Here is a 26755-nt window from a genome sequence, read left to right on the forward strand (position 1 = left end):
CGCATCGAGAAGAGTCAGATGAGGTGGCTCGGGCATCTGATCAGGATGCCTCCCTCGTGAGGTGTTCCAGGCACATCCAACCGGGAGGAGGCCCCAGGGAAGACCCAGGACACGCTGGAAGGACTATGTCTCTCCGCTGTCCTGGGAACGCCTTGGGATTCTCCCGGAAGAGCTAGAAGAAGTGGCCGGGGAGAGAGGGAAGTCTGGGCATCTCTGCTCAAGCTGCTGCCCCCGCGACCCGACCTCAGATAAGCGGAAGAGGATGGATGGATGGATGGATTTCGTCTCGTGTGTTTCGTTCAGGTTTGACCTCTTGCTTGGTCGTCTTTGAATTTTGTCTCACATTTGGGCCTTGGTTGGTATCTCTCTTTTTTTTTTTCTTTTGTTTCATTTCTTTTTCATTACTTAAAACTGTTGGGACCCTGTTGGGATCTGGGGTGGCCGCCAGGGGGTGCTGCATGGATCCCGGAGCCAACCTGTACACCTCTACAGCCCCGCCTGGAAGTGCAATTAGCAACAGGTGATCAAGCACCGGGTAGGCTATGAAAAGGGCCAGAATCCACCAATCAGAAGCCAGAATCGGGAGGAAGAGGTTGCCTGGGAGAAGTGGTGGTGCCAGAAGGGCGTATTTGTGGTTTGGTTGTGCTTTATTTGAAGTGCTTTGGGACTGTGTATTGTCTGTGGGGTTCACTGGGAAGTTGTGCCCCACAGGTGAAATAAAATAAAAAGTCTTTGCGCTTTGACACGTGCCTCAGTGTGAATCTGTGCAGGGTTGGGCGCCTATATAGCGCCTTATTTCACACCGAGAATTTCTTCCAACTCTAACTCCATGTCTCCGACTGTTTTTTATATCAGTAAAATAATCGATAGAAATGGCATTTCGGTGCGACTTTGATTTTTGCATTACGGTTTTCAGTTACAGAACTCTCGGTGTTGTTTAATCTCCGCAGGGTGTCCTAATGGATCCTGATGGTCGGTCCACTTACTTTTTATAACTTGCCCCTCGTCTTTGTGTCCTCCAGGGAGATGAAAGGATGCACTTGCCGAGCCCCACAGACTCCAAATTCTTCCGCAGCTTAATGGATGAGGATGACATGGAGGACGCCGTGGACGCAGAGGAGTATCTCATTCCCTATAGAGGCTTTTTTGGAAGTCCTTCCATTTCTCGGACTCAGCTCTTGAACTCAACGGTGAGAGGATTTTTTTTTTTCTTCTTTTTTTTCTCTATGCCTTTCCAGCATAGGGGGTATTTTTTTGGTGTGAATCACATGGGGGGTCTCCATAGCCCCCTTTTGGTCAGTTTGGGGGGTACACAGAACTCACGTTGTACATCACGCTACTGTGACTATGAAGTGGGGTTTGATTTTGTAATTGAATTGCAGTATGAGAAATTGTCGGGGGGAGGGGGGGGGAACGGGCTACTTTAATTATCCAAATTGTAACAAAGGCACAATAGACTGTTTAGACATAATTAAATATTTTGTTTAGCTTACATAGTTTTTGTAGAATTTCATGGAGGTTTTGAATAGCAGAGATTATTTCATTATAATTCATTTAGTAATTGGGTTATCATGATAGTTTTGTTTCGCTGCACTGCTATTTTGGCCCCGTCGTGGGTGCCGGCATTCTGTGTTATTGTTGCCATGACAGCGTCGTTAGGTTCTGTGGGCGTGTCCCCCGAAGTGTGACATCACCTGTGTGGCACTTTATATGCTGACGCTGCACGTCTCTTCAGATTTCAGATACTCAAAGTGTTTCACAACCCACTTTTAAGTCGCGGGCTGCCACCAGTGGAGGGCGGTGAGTTGCTGTTGTTTATAGTGGTAGTGGGTTACACGGTGGATCACCACTCTGGTGATGGCGCTCAATCCACCAAAGACTCTGACGGCACCAAGAAAACCTGCTCTAAAAACTCCTTCTGAGTGATTTCAGTGCAGTTTGTGTCAGGGCATTCTGGATGCACACCCAGGGTCCCGTGACTGTAAGGGGACTTTTCATCAAACCTTAAGATGGAAAAACGATTGAGTGCCAGGGGACCAACCACGACTTAGGCTGGATGACACACTCAAGTGTCGACACGACAAAGCCAAGAATTTGGATTACAGCGTCACTTTAAATATCTGGGTGTCCTTGTGCTGCATTGTTAAAATTGCAACCAACTCTCTGTTGAGACGCTACTGTTCATTCATTGAATCACCCAGGAGCCTGTGGGGGACTCATTCCCAGCTTGTGTAGTTAAGTTTACTGATCTTTGCCAATTCCTTATGACTGCACATTTTGGGTTTAAATTAAGAAATTCAAAACATTATTCCAAAGGAAAACATAAAAGTTGTCCAAAGCACCATAAAAAAATCAAATCATACAAAATTCCACAATAAGGAAGTGTCACAAAAGACTCCAGACAATCACAAAGGTTTGGGGCAGCCACCCGTATAACATGATCCTGGCTGCAAAAGGTTTGTAAAAAGCGAGTTGAGTCCAAAACAGAACTGAATATGCGGAGGTAAGATGGCGGTTTTAAGGGCTAGCAGAGGAAATGATGTCATCTATGCCGGAACCGGATGTGACATCTCCGGGGACCGGAAGTGACGTCATCAGAGGCACCGGGCTTGGAAGTGACGTCATCAGAGGCGCTGGAACCTGGAGGGATTTCCCGGGAATCTATCTTACTAAATCACAGTTAATTTATGCACGGCGGACGCACCGACACGCATGCGCACTGCGGCCTTAGTGCCCGCCCCAGAGTCAAACGCAGCGGCGCCCGCCTCAGAGTCAGTAGGTGGCGCCCAAATAACACAACGTGCTGCGCCATGGCGCCCGCCCCAGAGTCAAACGCAGCGGCTTCCCAAAACGCGGCGGCTTCCCAGAGTCAGTAGGTGGCGCCCAGACAACACAACCTGTACAGTCATGGATACAAACAATGAGCGAAGGCGCCCACACAAAGAAACCGCTTTAGTTCAAATAGGGTTAGTGAATTAAATGGAAACTTTACCATGCCTACAACCTGTGAACTACACCTGAGGTAAAGCATGCACGCCAGGTTGTACAGCCTCACGGACGCGACCACCCACACCACCGCATATACCTTCCATGATATTTCATCACGCAGCGGCTTCCCACCGAGGCGCATTTTCAGCCATGGCGCACGCCCCAGAGTCAAACGCAGCGGCTTCCCAGAGTCAGTAGGTGGCGCCCATACAAAACAACCTGTTCACTACACTTGCTCTAATCCACTGTGCCAGTAATATAGATCACATAACGGTCACAGACTCAAACCCAGCGGCTTGCCCGACTCAGTGGCTGGCACACGAACACCACAACCTGTAAACTAAACCTGCTGTGCTCCACTCTGCCAGCAGTCGGTGTACCAGCAAAGGCAACATAATCACGTCTCCACAAAACGAAACCGCTTTAGTATAGATATGCTTATTGAATTAAATGACATTTCCCCAGACACACCCACCCTCCATGATATATCATCCATCCAAATATCAGACGGAACAGCAACTGATTGCCATTCTTGGATTTCCGATTCGCTAGCGAATCGCGGGCTTACTTGTGTTCTGTAAGAGACTGAAAGACTGACAGTCAGCACACCCCACCACCCCCTGGTCTGATGTAATATTACAGTCACTCAAGCCCTTTAGCTGCCTCCTAATCACACATGTGTGACAGAAGAAACTTGGACAAAACTAAATTGGTAATTCAGAAAACCCAAGAAACTGCAAAATACAGTAATCCGTGACTCCCGTTCCCGTGGATTTGCTTGTAAATTGTAACCCGTTTTGTGACCCTCACGGCCTGATCTCACCTATTCGCGATCGTCATATTCAAAATTCTGAGGGGCCCATCACACAGCAGTGTCACTGAGAAATAACTCATCTCTCGTACCATTAGATGTCTGGGGCTGCACGTGCACCGCACTGAAGGGATCAACGAATGTCAACAAGAGAGGCCGAGAGGTGTGGTTGAGCGGTTTGTGATGGGGACTGGGGCTTGTAGTTCTTCTCCACCAACAAGGAATTCCCAGTTTGTGTGGGTCACCAATTAAGTTCCTGTCCTTTGTACACACCACCCATCGCTACTGCTGATTGGATGGTTTAGGGAGGGCCTCGGGTCAGCTTTGTCACAGTCGCTTATGGCCTCTAGTGGACCGAATACACAGAAGACAATCAGACTTGACTATTGAGGAAGTTAAAGTCGTGACAAGGTTTCCATAGACGAACCTGCAGAAGGAGCCCCAAGGGTGGGAGAGCAGAGCACCGGGCATACAGCAGGAAGACGATCCTGGATGGGGTCACCTGTCCACCACGTGGCACGCACTCCCCAACAGTGTGATTATGATGTGTTATGCCGCATTGCCATGTGGTGCCCTTACTGACCTGTGCAGACTGATGAATTTCATGTCTTTGGGGGGTCAATGAAAGTTGGCCTTAAGGGGAGTTTAGAAGGTTGTGTGAGGTTCACTAGCAGGAGGCCTAACTCCACATTTCCTGTTTTTTTTTTTTTTTTTTTTCCCAACAGAGTGTCGGCAGCAATGTGGGGGTGGCAGCCTGCTCAAACCGGAATGGGGTAAGTCATGCGGACTGCGCATTTTTCTCAGCGGCCCACCACTCGTGTCTGACAGGAAGGGTGGGGTCCAAACCAACAATCCACTGCCTGTAAAAATCATTGACCCCCTCGGATGTTTTCACATTCTCTTGTCGTACAGCATTGAATGGCAGGGGATTTCATTTGGCTTTTTTGACACGGATCAGCAGAAAAGACCCCTTCATGTCAAAGTGAAAACAGATCTCTGGAAGGTGGTCAGAATGAACTACAAATGTAACACAAGTCATCATTGATTTATACTCCTTCATAGAGCCTACGCCGATAGCCCAAGTCACCTATGACCTACAGTTAGGTCCATAAATATTTGGACAGAGACAACTCTTTTCTAATTTTGGTTCTGTACATTACCACAATGAATTTGAAATGAAACAACTCCGATGCAGTTGAAGTGCAGACTTTCAGCTTTAATTTAGTGGGGTGAACAAAACGATTGCATAAAAATGTGAGGCAACTAAAGCATTTTTTGAACACAATCCCTTCATTTCAGGGGCTCCAAAGTAATTGGACAATTGACTCAAAGGCTATTTCACAGGCAGGTGTGGACAATTCCGTCATTATGTCCTTATCAATTAAGTAGATAAAAGGCCTGGAGTGGATTTGAGGTGTGGTGCTTGCATGTGGAAGATTTTGCTGTGAACAGACAACATGCAGTCAAAGGAGCTCTCCATGCAGGTGAAAGAAGCCATCCTTAAACTGCGACAGAAAAAACCCATCTGAGAAATCGCTACAATATTACGAGTGGCAAAATCTACAGTTTGGTCCATCCTGAGAAAGAAAGCAAGCACTGGTGAACTCAGCAATGTAAAAAGACCTGGACGTCCACGGAAGACAACAGTGGTGGATGATCACAGAATCATTTCCATGGTGAAGAGAAACCCCTTCACAACAGCCAATCAAGTGAACAACACTCTCCGGGGGGTAGGTGGGCGTATCGATATCCAAGTCTACCATAAAGAGAAGACTGCATGAAAGTAAATACAGAGGGTGCACTGCAAGGTGCCAGCCACTCATAAGCCTCAAGAATAGAAAGGCGAGATTGGACTTTGCTAAAGAGCATCTAAAAAAGCCAGCAGAGTTCTGGAAAAACATTCTTTGGACAGATGAAACCAAGATCAACCTCTACCAGAATGATGGCAAGAAAAAAGTATGGAGAAAGCGTGGAACAGCTCATTATCCAAAGCATAGCACATCATCTGTAAAACACGGTGGAGGGAGGCAGTGTGATGGCTGCCAGTGGCACTGGGACACTAGTGTTTATTGATGATGTGACACAGGACAGAAGCAGCCGAATGAATTCTGAGGTGTTCATAGATATACTGTCTGCTCAAATCCAGCTAAATACAGCAGTCAAATTGATTCATGATACAGATGGACAATGACCCAAAACATACAGCCAAAGCAACCTAGTGAGTTTATTAAAGCAAAGAAGTGGAAAATTCGTGAATGGCCAAGTCAGTCACCTGATCTTAACCCAACTGAGCAGGCATTTCACTTGTTGAAGACTAAACTTCAGACAGAAAGGCCCACAAACAAACAGCAACTGAAAGCCGCTGCAGAGCATTAAAAAGGAGGAAACTCAACATCTGGTGATGTCCAGGAGTTTAAGACTTCAGGCTGTCATTGCAAGCAAAGGGTTTTCAACCAAGTATTAGAAATGAACATTTGATTTCCAGTTATTTAATTTGTCCAATTACTTTTGAGCCCCTGAAATGAAGGGATTGTGTTCAAAAATTGCTTTAGTTGCCTCACATTTTTATGCAATCGTTTTGTTCATCCCACTGAATTAAAGCTGAAAGTCTGCACTTCAACTGCATCGGAGTTGTTTCATTTCAAATTCATTGTGGTGATGTACAGAAGCAAAATGAGAAAAAAGTTGTCCCTGTCCAAATATTTATGGACCTAACTGTAGGTAGTCTGGCACACACGTCTTCAGAAATGTACAGGCAGACCCCTACACAACTCTGATTGTCCAGTTTGGTAACTGTGTACAGTCTGGTCCACAAGTATTTGGACTGTGACACAATTCTCATAGCTTTGTCCCTGTGTGTCACCACAATGGATTTGAAACAAAGCAATGAAGCTCTGACTGAAGACTTTCAGCTTTAATTCAAGGGGGTTAACAAAAATATCATATGAGCCATTTAGAAACGATAGCCATTTTTAGACATAGTGCCCCCAGTTTCAGGGGCCCAAAGGTATTTCGACAAACTTAACATCATCATGAATCAAACAATCCACTTTAATATTTGATTGAAAGTCCTCTCCAGTCAGTGAGTGCCTGAAATCCGAGCCCCCGGCCGTCACCAAGTGCTGGGTGTCCACCCCGGTGATGCCCTGCCAGGCCTTTACTGTCACTGTCTTCAGTGCTGCTGGTCTGTTGGACTTTCCGCCATCAGTTTTGTGTTCAGTCGGTTAACTGTGTGTCCAGTTGTGTTGAGGTCAGTTGACTGACTCGGCCTTTGATGAATATTCCGCTTCTTTGTGTTGTAAAGCCCTCTGTTTGCTGTCCCAGTGTGTTTTGTCTCCTTGTCCATCTGCACTGTGAAGTATCGTCCTGTCAGTTGTGCAGCGTTTGTGTGACTCTGAGCAGACAGTATAGCGCCCTCTACACTTCACAATTCATCCTGCGACTTCTGCCAACAGTCATATCAGCGATAAACACCAGTGAGTGACTTCTGTTGGCAGCCATGATGATCAGAACATAACACAGCCTCTACCACATCTCACAGATGATGTGGTGTTCATCGGATCAGGAGCCGTCTCTTCTCTTCTCCATACTCTTCTCTGTCCATCATTCTGGTACATACTGATCTTAGTTTCATTCATCTAAAGAAAACTGGACTAGACTGGCTTATAAAAAATATCTAATCAGTCCTTCCTATGTGTGAGGTGTCCCAGTGGTCTGCACCTAGTGGTAAACCCTCTTCCTTTACTTTCATGAGGTCTTCTCTTGATTGTAGACTTTGGCAGTGACAGGTCACCTCACAGAGAGTGGTCTTGGTTTTTCTAAATGTCATGAATTGTTTATTCTTCACTAAGGACTAAATTCTGTGATCATCCAGCACAGTTGTCTTTTGTGGTTGTCCAGACCTTCTGGTGTTGCTGAGCTCACCTGTGTGTTCCTTCTCTTTAAGAATCCACCAAATGGTTGAGATGACCACTCCTGGTGTTTCTGCCGTCTCTCTAAATGGTTTGTGTTATTTTGTCAGCCTAATGATGGCCTGTTTTTACTTGCATGGACAGCTCTTTGGACCTCATAGTGAGAGTTCACAGTCTTCATCTTCTTTCGGCTGCTCCCATTAGGGGTTATCACAACAGATCATCTTCTTCCATATCTTCCTGTCCTCATCATCTTGTTCTGTCACACCCATCACCCGCATGTCTTCTCTCACCACATCCATAAACCTTCTCTTAGGCCTTCCTCTTTTCCTCTTGCCTGGCAGCTCTATGCTTAGCATCCTTCTCCCAATATACTCAGCGTCTCAGACAGTTTCAAAAGGCAAATTCCACATTTTGGAATCGACTGCAGACCTTCTACCTGCTGAACAGTTAATGAAATAAAGATGGACCTGCTAACACCTAACTATGGGATAGCCTGTCAGTCAAATGTCCAAATATTTTTGAGCCTCTGGGAATGGGGGGACCCTCTATAAAAAATGGCTGTCATTCCTAAGCAGCCCTTATGATATTTCTGTTAAATTAAACATTCTTCATTTCAAGTCTACCATGGTGGCGTATAGAGCAAAAATGATGAAACTTGTGTCACTGTCCAGATACTTATGGACCTGACTGTATTTCATGAAACATTATTATCCCACTATTGTGAAATGAATAGGGAGCACACTGAGGAAAGACTTGTTAAAGAACTTAGAAAATGTACGCATCCTTACAATCTTCCCAACACTCCAAAGACAATCAAATGGCAATCAATGGTGGTCAATTTGTGGCATGAACTGTTGGCTAACATCGCTTTCCTTGTGTGCTTCAGATGCCGCCAGCTAGCATTCAGGTCTGTGCCCCCCAAAAGTCAGCCTTGTGCCTCAGGTGAGCTCCCAAACATCTGCTGGAACAAAGACCAGCTGCCATTTTGTGCTGCCAGTAGGAATTTGGAGGTGTCATCAGTTAATCTGAATTTCACACACACTCTCTCTGGTCAAATGTTGGGACTGCAAGTTGCTGAAACCTCCACCCACAAGATAAATGAAGGTGTTCGGCCATGTAGATGTATGAAATGAAGTGTTTCGTTCAGATTTTGTATGCAGCCTCTTGCAGAGCTTTAAAGTGTGAAAACGTCTGAAACATTTTTTTCCCTGAGATTTTTCTCAAAATGTTTCTCACTGATTGGAAACCACACCCTGCTCTGTAACTCTAAATGAAGACGTTGTACTTTTCTTATGTTTTTCATACAGCATGGATGCCCAATGAGGGAGGACAGCCTGGTCCATCGATACTGCACGGACCCCACGACCTTCATGCCGAATGGTTTTCTGGAAACGGATTTTCAGCCGGCTGCAGGTGTGTAGCACGTTGCTTCTGAGGTTTTTGGTCAGTTTACCAGGTGGTCTCCTGCCCGAAAACACTCAAATACATTAACAGCCTCAAACCGGTTCAGGGTCACGTCGGGGGGGGGGCATGCGTACGGGCAGCATGCGACTCAAGATTGAGTGTCAGTTCATCACGAGACCCTTTCAGATGGAGTCAATTTGCAATTACCAGTTAAATTAATCTGCACATCTTTGGGATGGAAACTGGTGTATTGGGGCAGGAACCCATGTGGACGTGAGGGGACATGTGCCAACACTGTTGAGAGAGAGAAATCAGGTGGAGGATTTGATGTTGAGATGTTGGATCCATCAGGCAGCAGCTCTAACCACTAAATAAGGAGCAGTAATCAGTGTGTAGGACACAGATGAGTACGAGTATTTCTACATTATTATTTTCTTCTAAGATAAGATGAGAAAACCGGCATCACCATTATGGTCTTTGCAAATGTGTGGGCAACATGGGCCCCATGAAATAGAAGAGGGCCCCTGTAGGACCTCAATAAGGATACAAATGGTATTCACTGATTGAAGGAACCCAGTGTTATCTTAAATACAGGCCACTGAGGGTGCCCTCCTACATAGGTGGCATGGTGGGGCAGAGGTGCAGACATCAGGGCACAAACATGGCTCACTTAGTCCCTTTTTTTTTTAAACAATGAGTGGCCATCTGGAGAAACAAAGTTAACATTTGACTTTTAATAAAAAGTCAGATGAGCAGATGAAGCCCTTCTACAAGGCGCTATATTAGAATCTTAAACTTGGTTCACAGAAATCCCATGATTTTCATTCCTCAAATCCCAGTCTGTCATAGACTTCCATAAAATTACACAATTAGGTATAAAACAAGCACACGTGTGCCTCTGCATGATGGTGGTTGTAACCAAGGACCTTAATGGTTCTTTAGTACAGCAGACTGAGAAGGTCTCTAACAAGTGTTACAGAAAGTGAAATTAATTGTGTTGTAGATTTCATTTTAAATGGACACCCATCAATCTACACTTGATGACCCATCATGATGACAGGTTACCTACTAATGTCCACTAGATGGTAGACGTTGACCAGACTACACCATTGGACCTGCCTTGCTACTCGGCTCAGCTCCTCATGTGGAGGGCAGCAGTGCTTGCAGGTTTTTGTTCTTTTAATTGGAACCCCCATCTCAATTTAGACCAATCGTATTTACTGCCATGGACGTTTATTGTGTCCTTACAGAATGGCCGTCACAGTCCTATCGGGCCAGCTACAATTATACTTATAACTCAAAAATCAAGGGACACTGCAGTCAGCTTTGTAAAAATGTCATCATTGTTTTAATCCTTTATTCAACATATACAATTTCTTTCATTAGGAATTTGTCGTTTTTTTTCTTACCCCAACTTATTCTCCAGAGAGACATACAGAGTTTTTTGGGGTCAGCTATTTGTACAGACCCCCCAGAGCATGTTAAGGGCCCAACAGAGTAGCATTTCCTTCTTTCTGTCACGGCCAGGATTCGAACCGTTTGAGTTGCCAGCTCAGATCCTTTAGCCGGAGAGCCACCATTCCACCCTTTCATACAGTTATGTGAAAAAGTAAGTGCCCCTTGAGGAAATGGTTGACTTTCTCCGCATATTTGGGCAGGCCAACAGCAGATCTTCATGCGAACAGCACCTACAGATGAAGGTGATCTACTGGTAACCCTAACCCAATTTGCCTTTTCTGTCCAAAAAATAGCAACAGATGTTAACAGTCTAACTGGCGTTAGTGGGCTACTCAGAAACTGGCATTGCCCCCTTTTGCAGAAATGACTTCTTGCAAGGATTTGGCAGTCATTGACATCGACTCTGTGACATTTTGGACCACTCAACCCTGCAAAATCCCTTCATTTGCCAGATGTTTGTTGGCTTTCTTGCACATCCTGGCTATTTCAAACTTTCAGTGAGGGTTCAAATGATGGCTTTAAGCAGGCCAGTCCATAAACTTTGATTTCTTCTTTTTGAGCCGTTCCATGGTGGATGTGCTTCATTGTGTTCAAAGGTTTATTTCTGGTTCAATTTTAACTTTTGCTCAAACGCCCTCACATTTTCCTCAAGCACACTTGGATAGGATGCAGAATTCCTAGTTGGCTCGATGACTGTGAGCTTTTCAGGACCTCAGGCAGCAAATCAACCCCAAACCAGAACATTTCCAGCACCAGGTTTCGCAGCTGGCACTTGCTGTCAAGCATGTCCGCTGTTACCGTGCTTGCCAATCAAGTCTCTCTTTGATTCATCTGTTCCAGACGGCCCAGTTTTTGCTTAGATGATTCTCTTACTCAAATGTTCGTTTAGGACAGCTTGGGCTTTTTCCTGGCACACCTCGCCTGCAGGTCACATTTGTGCCACCACTTTCTGATTGCAGGTGAATTCACTTTGACACCAGCTGTTGCAAGAGTTAATCTGCAGATCCCATGATGGCATTTTTGGGCTCCTGGAAGACATTTTTTTAGTATTAGATGGTCAGGTCTTGGAGTGAATTTGTTGGGCCAGCCAGTCCTGAACAATTTAACAGTTGTTTGAAATGTGCGCCACTTGTAGGTGATTTTCCTTACAGTGGAATGATTGATTTTTAAATCATTTGGCCATCTTTGGGAATTCCTTGTCTGACTCCTAGGCATCCAAAGCTGTCATTCTGAGGGTCTCTTACGGTCTTGGCAGGATGACACCACCCATGTCAATAGCAAAGAGAACACTAGACCCTTGGCATCTGTGCTTCAAATAAGGCAGTCTGGTCCACATGCAGACTCCACAAGGAGCTTCTCATCATTGGCACCTCATCTGGCACACCTAATTAATTCTACCTGGAGGGATCTGACGTGGTGATAAACGGAGGGGTGCATTTACTTTTTTTCCACATTTGTTCATTTAGATGAAGAGAACGAAGACACTGTGTCAGCTTGATGTGTCATTTGTTCAAGGAGATCGCCCTTACCTTGCATGAAGATCTAACGTTTGCTTGTAAAGTCTGAGTTGCACTTGTTTGCTCTCCTCTGCACAGCTTCAAGTGCTGCCCTGTATTTCTTGCACTGTGGTGGACTGAACTGCACAGAGGACTCCAGAGGTGGTCTCACTAGTGCATTATATAGTCTGAGCGTAACGTCCCTTGATTTATATTCAGCAGTTTTTAATGATATAACCTAACGTTTTATTTGCCGTTTTAGTTTGTTCTGCTCGTTGCTTAGAGAGGAGACCATTTAGTCCATTTGTGGTTCACTTGTTGCTTTAGCTCATAGCTAAACTGTCCCAGTGTCTCATCCAGATCCTTATTAAAGGTTCTCAAGGTTTCTCTTTTAAAAAATGGTTCACAACTAGATACTCTCAGTGCCGAGGAACTGGATAAACCTCTGACACACTCAGAATTACTAGATGCTATAAACTCACTCCAGACTGGGAAACCAGCAGGCCTTGATGGCTACCCTACCAAATATCAATTAAGTTAGCTCCCCTTTTATTAACAACATTTAAAGAAACCAGAGACAATAAAATATACCAAGAAATAATTACCATCTTTCCTAAGAAAAATAAGGACTTATTACAATTTGCATCATACAGACCAATCTCACTTCTGAATAATGATGTTAAGGTACTCTCCAAAGTCCTAGCTAGAAGGATTTGGAAAATTCTTCCTTTGGTAATATCACAAGACCATCCATCCATCCATCCATTTTCCAACCCTCTGAATCTGAACACAGGGTCACGGGGGTCTGCTGGAGCCAATCCCAACCAACACAGGGCACAAGGCAGGGAACCAATCCTGGGCAGGGTGCCAACCCACCGCAGGGCACACACAAACACACCCACACACCAAGCACACACTAGGGCCAATTTAGAATCGCCAATCCACCTAACCTGCATGTCTTTGGACTGTGGGAGGAAACCCACGCAGACACGGGGAGAACATGCAAACTCCACGCAGGGAGGACCCGGGAAGCGAACCCGGGTCCCCAGGTCTCCCAACTGTGAGGCAGCAGCGCTACCCACTGCGCCACCGTGCCGCCATCACAAGACCGAACTGAATTTATTACAAAAAAATGGTTCTGGTTCTTTCATGGGTTATGTGGTTCCTTGTAGAACCATTGCCTTAGAAGAATCTTTTCCTTACATGAAGGGTTCTTTGAAATGCTTAAATTTCTTATTTTCTATGTTCTGGTAAGTAAGTAAGTGAATTTTATTGTCATTCATACCATACAACAGTACAACAACAGATACATAGTTGAACGAAATTGCATTTCTCCAGGATCAATGTACAGACATAAAAGACAGGTGCATAAAAGACAACATACAGACATTACAAACATTTCACTTCTTACACAGAAAGTTGGTAAGACAGCACAAGGCAGCACAGTACAAACAATAAAAACTAAAGATATATATAAATGTAAGCCAGTCAGTGGGTGAAATATAATATGAAAGAAAATATTGCACATTGTTTCACAGTGATTGTGATAGTGCACTATATGGATACAATATTTATACATAATATATACAATACAGACAATGTAATATTGTACGATATTACAATACAATATAATGTAAACTTAAGACCTATTTGTGGTAATAAAGTGCACAGTAAGTAAGAGAGCAAAAGGACAAAGGTTATTTAACAGAGTTTAGTATTCTGATGGCCTGGGAGAAGAAGCTCCTGTTAAATCTGGTCGTTCTGCAGTGCATACTGCGGTAATGTTTTCCAGAGGGCTGAAGTTCAAACAGCCCATGTGCCGGGTGTGTGGGATCTTTTATGATCTTAATAGATCTACTCTGGCAACATGAGTAGTGTAATTCTTGAACAGATGGGAGTGAGGACCCAATGATTTTCTCCGCTGTCCTCACCACTCTTCAAAGTATCTTCTGTTCAGCGACAGTGCAGCTACCATACCAAACTGAGATGCTGCTGGTCAATATACTTTCTATAGTGCCTCTTTTGATAAACAAGATGAGACCATTCATACAATCTGACACTCATTGGTTTAGCTCATAGCTAAGCTCTCCCAGGGCCTCATCCAGATTATTCTCCAAAGTTCTCAAGGCTTCTGTTTGTTAGTTTGTTCCAGACTCCCACAAATCTTTGCAAGAAGAAGAGCTTCCTTGCTTCAGTCCTAAATGCTCTTCCTCTTAAGTTCTACTGTTGTCATCAAGTATGTGATTCCCCATAAGTTCAGAGAATTCTGCTGGATCTTCTTTATCAACACTTTTGAGTGTTTTGAAGACCAGGATGATGAGGTCCCCACATGGTCTCCTCTACTCAGACTAAACACGTTCAATTCTCTGAGTCTGCCACAGTAGGATGTGTCCTCAAGCTCTGAGATGCACTTGTTTGCTCTTCTGTCCAAGAGCTGCCCTTTTTTCTTGTACTGTGGTGGACTGAACTGCTTATAGGACTCCAGAGGTGGTCTCACTAGTGCATTATATAGTCTGAGTGTAACATCCCTCGATTTATATATTCAGCAGTTTTTATGATATAACCTAACATTTTACTTGCCTTTTTAGTTTGTTCTGCTCGTTGCTTGGAGAGGAGATCATTCAGTCCATTTGTGGTTCACTCATCTGTTTAGCTCATAGCTTTTCTGTCTCCATTTTTCATCCAGGTCCTTCTTAAAGGTTCTCAAGATTTCTCTCTAAAAATGGTTCACAACTAGATACTGCCAGTGCAGAGGAGCTGGATAAACCTCTGGTACTCTCAAAATTTCTAGACACTATAAACTCACTTTAGAGTGAAAGCAGCACGCCCTGATGGCTACCCTGTCGAATTTTATTAAAAAAAAGTTAAGGTACCTCCTATTTTATTAGCAACATTTAAAGAAGCCAGAAACAATAAAATTCTTCCTCAAAGTTTTCGCCAAGCATTAATTACCGTCTTTCCTAAGCAAAATAAGGACTGATAACAATGTGCCTCATACAGACCAATCTCACTTCCAAATGACGATGTTATGATACTCTCCAAAGTCCTAGCTAGAAAGATTGAGAAAGTGCTTTCTTCGGCAATATCACAAGACCAAACTGGATTTATTAACAAAAAAAAATAGTTTTGGTTCTTTCATGGGTTGTGTGGGTCCTTGTAGAACCATTGCTGGAAAAAGAATCTTTGCATTACATGGAGCAAGTAAGAGGAGACCATTCATATAATCTGTCGCTCATTGGTTTAGCTCATAGCTAAGCTCCCCCAGGGTCTCATCCAGATCCTTCATCAAAGGTTCTCAACTCCATGACTCAGTAGTTTGTTCTGGACTCCCACAAATCTTTGCATGAAGAAGAGCTTCCCTGCTTCAGTCCTTAATTCACTTCCTTGCTTCAGTTCCACTGGTGTCCTCAAGTATGTGATTCACCATAAGTTCAGAGAATTCTCCTGGATCTTCTTTATCTACGATTTGCATGTTTTAATGACCAGGATGATGATGTTCCCACGTGGTCTCCTCTGCTCAAACTAAGTACATTGAATTCTCTGAGTCTGCCACAGTAGGACGTGTCCTCAAGCTCTGAGATGCACTTGTTTGCTCTTCTCTGCACACCTCCAAGTGCTGCTCTGTCTTTCTTGTAGCGTCGTCTGCACAGAGGACTCCAGAGGTGGTCTCACTAGTGTGTTTTATAGTCTGAGAGTAATGTCCCACGATGTATATTCAGCATTTTTTCCGATATAGAGAGGTTGGGAGCATGCGCCATTACAGCGCGTTGCCACACCCAACACATGGCGAACCACCCAATGGGTAACACCTCAGCACCACAGTTTTTTTTTTGTTTTTTTTAACAGTGACTGGAGTGCCAATCCTGCCACCAATCCCCAAGTTTTCCATGTAAGTTGGAGGACCTGCTTGCAGGTCTGGACACATGCAGGTTAATGTCATACTCAGGACGGAGCAATGGCAGGTTAAGGGCCTTCCTTGCTCGGTAACTCAGCAGAGTAGAGTCACTTCTGGCATCTATGGGATTCGAACCAGCAACCTTCCGATTGCTGGCACCAATCCCCAGCCTCAGAGCCACCACTCTGCCCATTTACGATATAACCTAACGTTTTATTTGTCTTTTCAGTTTGTTCTATTCGTTGCTTGGGTGATGAAAACGTTGTGCCCACGTCAACCCCTAAATTCTTTTCAGAGGTCTCTTCCTGGAGCTCAGCGTCTCCCACCTTGTATCTGTGATTGATGTTCCTTCTGCCCTCTGTGGAGCACTTTGCACTTTTTTACATGTTTCAGGCGTTCGCCCAATTCTGAAGCTTCTCCAGATCCTCTTGAATTCTTTTCACTGCCTCCTCAGGGTCTGCCATTCCTCCAATTTTAATATCAGTTTCAAATTTTGCATGTTTTCTAACTCCACCCAAGTCCATGTAATTAATGTAAATCAAACAAAAGGGATGAACCCAGGACAGACCCCTGAGGGTGACCTCACTCCATTCTCTTCTTGTGTGTCCTCTTTGCCTCCTGCCCGTTAACCAAGTTGAGCTCCAGTTCTGTAGGTCACTCACCTTCAAAGCCTCATCTTCAGTGTGGGACAACGGAGTCAAAGGCTTTGTGAAGGTCGAAGACCATTTTGTCAGAAGTTTCCTTGGGATGTACTTACTTTTTCACAGGGGTCACACAGCCTGTGCTTCTTTGTCGGTCATTTTGCTGGTCTTCTAGTTAGGCAGAGAGGTAGGGAATGGTTGGTGTCCAGCTGATTGCGGTGGTCCACATTTCCCCCAAAGTGACCTAATAGCTGATCTTAGACGTGAATGGCCTGGCAGTGTAAGCCCAAGGCAGTAAAAGTGAATTACAAAGACAGAGTCATAGAGCGCCCCATCCTGCCCGATACTAACGTCTCGCTTTTGTTTCCCACCCTCTTAGAATATGTCAACCAGAATGGCCAGACGATGTCCAATGTCATGAACCCCATTTACCAGGAGGTCCTCTTGCCCATCAGGACCAGCCAGCAGACACCAGACATGGAGTCACACTACCTCAACTCGTTTGAGGATAAAGCCGAGGACCATCCCGAGTATCAGAACACCAGCGCCATGGACCCCTGCAGGCCCAACTTTGACAGCCCACGCTATTGTGAGGATGTCTTCATCCACCAAACCAGTCTGGACAATCCGGACTACCAGCAAGACTTTGTTCCTGTGAAATCCAAGCCTAACGGACACTTGCCTGCCGCGGAGAACGTGGAGTACTTGGGTTTAACGGCGTAGCCCAAAGCCAATTGGCCCGCCATCACAGGCTTCAGCATTTTTATGGATTTTTAGCACGTTTTTTTTTTTTTTTTAAATATAGGAAGCACTATTGATCTGGACAGTGGAAAATGGGGGGGTGGGTGGGGTGAATGTCACCAGAAATGTAGACCACTGCTTTTGGCGAGAAGAAGGGTGGATGTTTGCCCGTCGCTGTGGCCGAGGTGGACGGCTTAGCTCGGCTCTCACACGACACAAAGTCGAGGGGAATGTGATGTGAAACTTCTGGGCTGAGGACTTCGCCTGCTCTGTGGAGCCAAAAAGGACGAAAAAATCGAATGGCTGGCATGCCGGAACTGAGCCTCGAGACGTTGTGCTCGTGGGCGCCCCAGCCAGACTTTGATCATAATGTTTGTATAAATATATAAACGTATATCATATTTTCTTAAATATATTGCAAAGAAAACCAACGGACGGAATACAATAATATACAGTTTGGGAGAAAAGACAACGGTACAGGCAGGGGGGAACTGATGACATTTCCAGACTTTTCCCAATCCTGCATCTTCATCCCGACTGTTGGGAATCCTGTGGATCTCCGCTTTATTTGGTTAGAATTTTTTTTTAAACTGTCGTCATTTGAACAAAAGATAAGAAACTGTGAGCGTGTCTCCGGCCGCGTGTGTGTGTGTGTGTGCCAAATTCTTTGAACTTGACAGCAGGATTGTGAATCATTTTTTGTTCCAATGTCAGTAAATCTTTATTTGATATAGCGCCTTTCACAGGACGGGCTATCAAAAAAAAAAAGTAGCACTTTACAGAGCAAACCATCAATGGGGGAATTGGAAATATGAAACTGTTCACAGTGCTGTCTCAAAAATTCCATATCCATGGAAATGACTTGGTTTTTATTTTTGTATAGCGCCTTCCACAGTCCACCCTTAAAAGTGTTACTAGAACTGCAGTATTCTAAAAATGATGGAAATCCCCTTTAGGGTACATGGCGCCTTCCTCAAAACAGTTTCAAAGTTGTATTCAGTTCCTTGAAGTTAACTCCTTTCCAAATCCACAGAAATGACCCCATCCTTGTCTTATATAGCACCTCTCACGGGGGGCACCACCTTCAAAAAGCACTTTACCGAACAATTATAAATATTAGACATGAACGTGAAACTGTTCATTTTATATAGTTTTCCACAATGTAGTCTCAAAACCTTCAAAATCTACAGAAATCACCTGGTCTTTATTGTATATAGCGCCTTTCATAAAGCTACAGTAGTGAACAATATTCCAGAACTGTCCAAATCCCCTAAATGTTATGTAGCAAAATCCACAGCACACCCCCAAAGTGTCACTGAGTCCATTCCAGTAAGCTCCAAATCCAAACAAATGAGCCCACCTTTATGTTATGACGTAGCACCTTCCACAGGGGGCGCTGTCAGAGAGCACTTTACAGAACATGCGCAAATCAAACATGAACTGCACCTGACAAGCGCCATTCATACCGCGCTCTCAAAGCGGCCCCCCGTGTTACTTTAGTCGCTGATCTGCAGGCACTTCCCATATGGCGCCTTTCGCTGTAGACGTACGCAGTTTTATTGAACGTTCCGTACCCCTTAGCTAAATCTGCTCATTTCAGCCCCAGGATTGTGGTGCCAGCTGGAGCAAGCGGTAGGGCGCGTGTCCCACTAATCAATAATTTTCTAATTCTACAGAGCTCAGCCAGGCTTTAGTTCCAGAAAATAAAAGCTGCCATATAAAATATCTAGAAGCAATTCCAGTTCTGAAATGAAAGAAGAATTGGCCTGTTTTTTTTTTTTTATTTTGTGCCTTTTTAGAATATGGTGTACTTCTCATCCACCCTAATAAAAGGATGTCTGTCAGTGTGTCTGTCCAGTTGCTGTGTCTCCGTCATTCCTAAAGATGGTGCATCACCAACATTTTTAGTAGTAAGATGCATTTATCATTCCAACAGATGGTGCATCATAAGCATTAACACTGCTTTTAAGATTCCCATACCAAATGGCAGATAACAAAGGCATATGTATTACGTTTGTCATTCCAACACATGGTGCATCACAGACATTAGCAATGCTCTTATGAATCCCATACCAAATGGCAGATAACAGAGCCATATACATTACATTTATCATTCCAACAAATGGTGCATCACAAGCATTAACACGCGGCAAGTGACCGGTCAGAAAAAGGGCCATTTGTGGGTGGATGCCTGCATTAAGTGTTTATGTCATAACAGCTCTGATCCTCTTCCTCTGGAGCTAAAATATTTTTGCACGTCCACCTTAAAAAGAAGAACATTTTTAACGGTGAATCATGGAAGGCGCTATACAAGACAACAATCAGTAGGCCACTTCTCCTGTTTTAGTTCTGGTTGTAAGCCAATTGAGTCGTTCTCAGCAGCCATGCTGGTCTGAACGGGACCCCCAGCCCGTGTCTCTACTGCGTTGTGCCGGGGACTCTTCGTCTCCTCGTCTCGTGTTGCGCTTCTGAATCTCCTTGTTTGTCTTGATGTGTTGTGTGTGTGTAGATTATACAGCCTTCTTCTCATTGTTTCCATGACTCCTCTTCTGTCTGTCGTATATTTTCTCTTTCCCTTGACTTCCTGTCTCCTATGCCCGATTTACTTCAGTCTCGCGTCTTTCTGCGTTCGTAACGTCTAATCTCGTTTTAACGACTTCCTCTCTCATACGTCTCACTTATCTTGTTCTTCTCCCCTGACGTCTTGTGTGATTGTTCTAATTTTCTATTTCCGTTGCTGTCTCATTGTTTCTTGTGTCTCTTTTGAATTTCCTCTTTCCCTTGACTTTCTGTCTCACGTCATCGACCTCACGTTTTGCTTTGTAACGTCTCGTCTCCGTTTAACGAGTTCCACTTTTAAATGCCTGATTTCTCTCATTCCCTCAACTTGACATTTTGTGTTGTCCTCATTTTCAAATCTCATTATGTCGTATCGCTGGCTCGGCCCACACTACGAAAACTGACGTTTTTTTCTTCACAAAAATGGCAGAGACCCGTTTGTCGTGCAAATTTGTGTTTGAAGTTAAGCATTTTCAATACATTTTTTAAAATGCACAGTCGGTCCTGGCGGGTGTATATTTTAAACATATTCGACATTCTTTAGTTCCCGTTTCCTGATGTCTCGTCTGTTTGTCTTCATTTTCCATTTTAATTATTTATCGTATTGTATGATTTATTATCTCGTTCTTACGATTTCTGTGGTCTAATTTTGAATTTTTCATTATTTCTACGACTTCTCTTCTTGCGTATACGGCACATTATTTTGTTCCCGTGTCTTGTGGTTTTGTCTGCTGTTCCTGTTTTTCCCTTTGTGTTTGTCATTTCCATGTCCTGCTGTCTCGTCTTTTGGTTCTAAATCTCCATTTCCGCTCCTTACTGCCTTGTCGTTTTGCCCGACTGTCCCCTCACTATCACCCAATTTTCGTATCTTTTATGGCCGTAACTTCCCTTTTAGTCGGTTTAGCACTTGGCAGCTCGACATGGCCGCTCACGCCTCCTTCAGACGATTCTGTTTTGGCGGCTGCCGTCTGCACCTTTGCTTCGATCCTCTGAGGAGTGACGTTTGTTGGCGGTCGTTGGACGCGCTGGCCACATGTTCCGGTTTCTGTCACGTGACTTGTTGTCGCCGATGCTCTCATCGATTCTGTTTTTATGTACAGTAGATACAACACTGACATATGTAAATACGTGCTGTATATAAACGATTGTCTTTTTACCAGATTTATATATTCTGTCTGTATATTGAGAGGGGGAGGAAAAGAAGAATTCTGTGTTATGGACTTGAGCCGCACGCGGGGAGGGGGGAACACAACGTGGGTCTGTACAGCTTGTGACCGTTACGTGACATTTCATTTGGTTGGTCTCTGAAATATGGCAGCAAACCACAAGATCTGCAAAGAGGGGTCTATGAAAAAAAAAGAAAAGGAAAATAAAGAAAGCGCTTTAGCAATAATGGACCACCAGCACATGGAGCGTGACGCAGACCCCCAATGTGCGCGCGCTCGTTCATTTCTTCGTTCGTCACTTAACTCTGTTAACAAATCGTCCGCCAATTCCAGAATGTTCCAGTCACCTCTGCTCGATGCTGTAACTGCTGCTGCGTACTTGTATCTCCAATAAAGCTCATGTGAGATTTGTAGACCACCGTGCTTTGGTGTGCTGGGAAGGACAAAAAAATCAGAGTAGGCAACGAGACAGAAGCGAAAGGCGTTGATACGAGAACATTGGGGAAGAGACGGAGAAAGGGGGGGGGGCAGGTGGCGAAGCTGTGATTGAATTAAACAGACACATTGAGAGGTGAGAAAGGCACTGGGCAACCGAGGGGAGTGAAAGGCGCTATATAATAGAAATAGCGAGGCTGAGAGAGGGAGGAAAGCTATGATATAATTATAAAGATATACTGAGAGGTGTGCAAACCACTACATTATAGATAGAAATGAAACAAACTATAAAATACAAATAACAGGCACTATATAATAGATACAAATGAAAGGATATATAGAACTGAAATGAAAGGCACTATATAATAGAAACAGGTAGACAGAGAGAGGGGAAAGCTGTTACACCTATCAGCATATTTATAGAATTATGTATTAGCCACTGCATTACAGATAGAAATGAAACAAACTGCTTAATAATAATAATAATGAAAGGCACTATATAATAGAATTAGCGAGGCTGAGAGACTGCTATACAGGTAGACTGATACAGTAGATAAAAACGGAACAATATCACAGAAATGGCAGGTGCATTATAACAGATATGAATGAAAGGAAGTATATAATAGAAATGAAACGCACTATATAATAAAATTAGGTAGACAGAGAGAGAGGAAAGCTGCAATATAATTATATAGATATACTGAGAGGTGTACAAGCCACTACATTATAGATAGAAATTAAACAAACTGCATAATATTAATGAAAGGCGCTATATAATAGAAATAGCAAGGCTGAGAGACCCACGGAAAAGGCTATACGGTTGTACTGGCATATGTCAACCCCTTATACAGCAGATAAAACCAAAAGGAACAATATGACAGGCGCTATACAACAGATATGAATAGAAGGAGGTATATAATAGAAATGAAAGGCACTATATAATAAACTTAGGTTGACTGAGAGAGTCATGTAAGGTGCTATGCAGTTATATGAATAAACTGATAGATCTCAAAGGCAGTATATAATAGAAATGAAAGGCGCTATATAAATAGAATTGGGTAGGCTGACAGAGGAAAGTTACAATATAATTGTATAGATATGCTGAGAGGTGTCCAAGCCACTGCATTACAGATAGAAATGAAACAAACTGCTTAATAATATTAATAATGAAAGGCATTATGTAATAGAATTAGGTAGGATGAGAGACCCATGAAAACTGCTATACAGGTACACTGATACAGTAGATAAAAACGGAAGAATATCACAGAAATGACAGGTGCTATACAACAGATATGAATGAAAGGAAATATATGATAGAAATGAAAGGCACTATATAATAAAAATAGGTAGAGAGAGAGGAAAGCTACGATATAATTATATAGATATTCTGAGAGGTGTACAAGCCAGTACCTTATAGATAGAAATGAAACAAACTATAAAATATAAATAACAGGCACTATATAATAGAAATAGGTAGGCTGAGAGACCCATGAAAACTGCTGTACAGGTAAACTGATACAGTAGATAAAAACAGAAGAATATCACAGAAATGGCAGGTGCTATACAACAGATATTAATGAAAGGCACTATATAATAAAATTAGGTAGACTGAGAGAGGGAGGAAAGCTGCAATATAATTATACAGATATACTGAGAGGTGTAGAAGCCACTACATTATAGACAGAAATGAAATATTCCATATAATACAAAGGAAAGCCACTATATAACAGAAATGACAGGCGCTATACAATAGACTTGCTTAGACAGACAGAGAGAGATATGAAAGGAGCTTTACAATTATCTAATTAGACTGAGAGATTTCCAAGGCACTTTATAATATATAATAAAAATGAAAGGTGCTACGATTCATAAAAATGAAGGGAAGGGCACTAAATAATAGAATTAGGTAGAAAGAGACATGTAAGGCACTATACAGTTATATGAATTTATTAATGAATGTAAAAGCATCTTTGTAATAAAAAGAAATGAAACCAACTGTATAGTTGAAAGGACAGACGCCATATAATGGAATCAGATAGGCAGAGAGAGAGAGAGATGAAAGGCGCTATACAATTCTCTAAATGAAATCCCTTCTATAACAGATTGAACAATATAAATGAAATGAAAGGCACTATACAATAGAATTAGATAGACTGAGAGAGAGAGAGATGAAAGGCGCTATACGGTTCTTTGAATGGACTGGAAACACCTTATACAGGGTGGTCCAGATCTAATTATGTAATTTTCATTACGCTAGAACTTATTAAGTTTATTACATAGAGAATTCACAGCACCTGCCCTGCACGTAGAGATTTCACTTAAAATTCGTTTTGTTGCCGATAGATGGCAGCACCTGCCCTGCATTCCAAAATGGCGGGGAGACGGCTGTCAGTCGAAGAGTTACATAGTTAGATCTGGACCACCCTGTATAATAGATAGTCATGAACAATAGAATAAAATTGAAAGGCGCTATACAATAGACTAAGGTAGATCGGGCTACAGGTGAAAACTGTGATATAATTAAATAAGCAGGTTGCCAGATGTGAAAGAGTTGATGTAATAAAGTGAAATGACACAAACCCCATAATATAAATGACTGGCACTCTACGATAGAACAGATAGACTGTAAGAGAGATGAAAGTCGCTCTACAATTCTCCAGATCGACTGACAGATGTCAAAGGAACCACATAATAGATAGAAATGAAATGAAAGTCGCTGTACAGTAGAGTTCGGTAGACCGAGAGAGACGCGCTGCACTTCTACTGACAGGCGCTTTATACAAAGCAGACACACCTGAAAGGCACCATAAACAAGACCCTTCAAACAGATGGACCCCTTCTGTACAATGGAGGTTGTCTCTGCCCGTCCCCGCTAACGGTTAACAAAAATACAATAAAAGGAGACTTACAAGAAGATGTCAACATAACGGAGTGACAGGACAAAGTGACAAAGTTGACCATCACAAGCCAAGAGCTCAGAACAAAATGCCAGCGAGTTCCAATTCAGTTCACCATCAGTCAGTCAGTCATGAGCTGAGGTGGGCATCTCGTTCCACCAGCTACAGGTGAAGAGTGTGGGCTGAGATTTAAGACCCTGCAGAGGGGGGGCTCAGCAGATCCGAGTGGTCCAGGAGGAGCAGAGGACCTCCCAAGGGTCTCCATTTGTGCAGGTGCTGGCTGACCCACTGACTTCTCTGTAGGTGGGCATCATGTGTGCTGCTGCTTCAGGGAGCTGACGGGATGTGAAAATGGGAGTGCCAGGTGCCCACTTTGGCGATGTGCCGCTGCGCTTTGAATCCTCTGCGTTGACTTGGTGGCACATGCCAGAAGACAGCAGGAGGAATTCAGATGTGACAAGACCAAAGTATGTGGACCAGGAGTCAGGATCTGGTGGGTTTATGTCTGGAGTGAATCTGCAAGACCGAGAGACCCCAGCGACAGGGTCAGTGAAGCACAGCTGGTCACCACCCCAAGGCTGGCGTTAGCAAGAATGAGCCAAGCTGAACAAAGATGGCCGAAAAGGTCTGTCTTTGTCAAGTGGAGCCTCAGATGGTGCTCCTTCACCCAGTCTGAGATATCAATGAGACGTGGGGGCCCTGTGGTCTTCTGGAAGGTCCGACGGGTACAGCTGACTGGCACCAACACAGCACGGATATAAGAAACCATGGAGGACGGGGCCGGGTGAGGAGGTGTATAGAGAGAAGAGGAGAGGACCAGTACCCATACTTAGACCACCCCTAGGGCACCCATTGGCATCTCTCTTTTCCAAGGATCTGCCCAAAAGGTAGAAATCAGACCACCTGGGGGCCGTGCCAGTGATGGCAAGGTCAGAGAGAATGGCCGGGAGAATCTGGGAAAAGAAAGACAAGGACAGGTGCCATGCTGACTTGCAGTTCTAACATGTTTGGGCACAAGGTGGACACCAAATGTGGGCGAGGTGCCAGTCTGTCACGGGCTACACTTTACCTGAGAGCTGCCAGGTGACTTAACATGAGAGGCGGGAGAAAATCAAACACAAGCCACGACGGAGATGATCGGGACTGGAGAGTCGAGTTGTGTGCCCCTCTCTGTTGTGCCAACCGCCTGCCCCATCCAAATCGGGGGGGGGGGGGTGAGGAACTTATGGCGTAAGTGTGTGGGGGGGGGGGCTCTCAAAGGTAGGTACCCCCTTACTCAAAGCCATGAACATAGTGAATGTCAGTGGACGTTTAGGTGGGCACCTTTGGGGGGGGGGCACAGTGGGCACATTTATTGCAGGTGACGTCACGATTAGATTAGAGGGGATCTTGAATGTTAACGTTAGAGAAACCAGAAGCGTCCCGTCCAGGGTTGGGTCCGCCATGTCACCCCTAACCCCCCCCCCTCCTATCCTGCATCCAGGGAACCTCAAATTAAAGAAGACGCCGGACTCGAGTCACTCGGCCTCCTCCTTTATGTTTTATATTTTAGAAGCCTTCTCAGGTGATTCCCTGCCACTCGAGCCGCTGGGTTAAATTACGCGGCGTGCACTCGCATGACTCTGTCAGGTCGTCGGGGCGCCCGCGGTGGCACCTGATACAAGGAGGGCACCCGGTGTGCAGCTGGCACAGCGGGCAACCCGCGGACGATACTTGGCAGATGGATCCGTGGAGGTGAGTGCACAGGGTCGGCTTGGAGCGGGCACCTATGTATATATTTATTTATTTACTTGTTTATCCGTTTGCTTAATTAATAAACTGCGATTTCTAAATCCGCGGTGTGTGTGAGAGAGAGAAGGAGCGAGAAGGAGCGAGCGAGGCAGTCAGCTGCTGTCTCCGCCGTCCTTTTGTTCCGCGTGCTGGCTCCTTGTTACCATAGCGACGGGGCTCATCACCTTTTTTTTTTTTTGCGCGCGCGCGGTAACAAAGAGCGCACTTTGAGATCGCACTTGACGGGGAGCGACGAGCGCCCGGGCGGGCTGTCAGGTAATCAATCTTATTGAATACATTCGGTTCATCCGACACTTTTATTTGGAATGTATCATGTTGTTTGGTTAGGTGGTCTTGTTTCTTTGGTCTTGATAAGATTTTTTTTTTTCTCAAAAAGTGCCAACTGAACCTCCGGGAAAGCTCCAGTTCGATTTGGGGCTTTGAACAGAAAGGGGTGGGCATCGTTGTGATCCACAGTCCGCTTCATTCGAGTGAGAAAAAAGCCGCGGCGGTTTCGGCGCATCTCCGTCCGGCGCTTCATTTATTTTTGCTGTCCCGTATGCCGATGCCTGTTCGTAAC

At 44.3% G+C, this 26755-nt stretch overlaps 1 protein-coding gene across 1 annotated transcript in view; it reads left to right on the forward strand.

Annotated features, from left to right (window-relative positions):
• The window catches only part of egfra (epidermal growth factor receptor a (erythroblastic leukemia viral (v-erb-b) oncogene homolog, avian)), a 260506-nt gene extending 239020 nt beyond the window's left edge, over positions 1–21486 (forward strand). The window contains exons 25-28 of the mRNA XM_028790897.2: positions 1023–1190; positions 4525–4572; positions 9021–9126; positions 16987–21486. Coding sequence (XP_028646730.1) covers positions 1023–1190; positions 4525–4572; positions 9021–9126; positions 16987–17330 — 666 coding nt within the window. The 3' untranslated portion in view covers positions 17331–21486. The remainder of the gene's footprint in view (positions 1–1022; positions 1191–4524; positions 4573–9020; positions 9127–16986) is intronic.
• The last annotated feature ends 5269 nt before the right edge of the window (positions 21487–26755 follow it).

The sequence above is a fragment of the Erpetoichthys calabaricus genome, chromosome 6 (genome assembly GCF_900747795.2).
Source record: "Erpetoichthys calabaricus chromosome 6, fErpCal1.3, whole genome shotgun sequence".
NCBI lineage: Eukaryota > Metazoa > Chordata > Cladistia > Polypteriformes > Polypteridae > Erpetoichthys > Erpetoichthys calabaricus.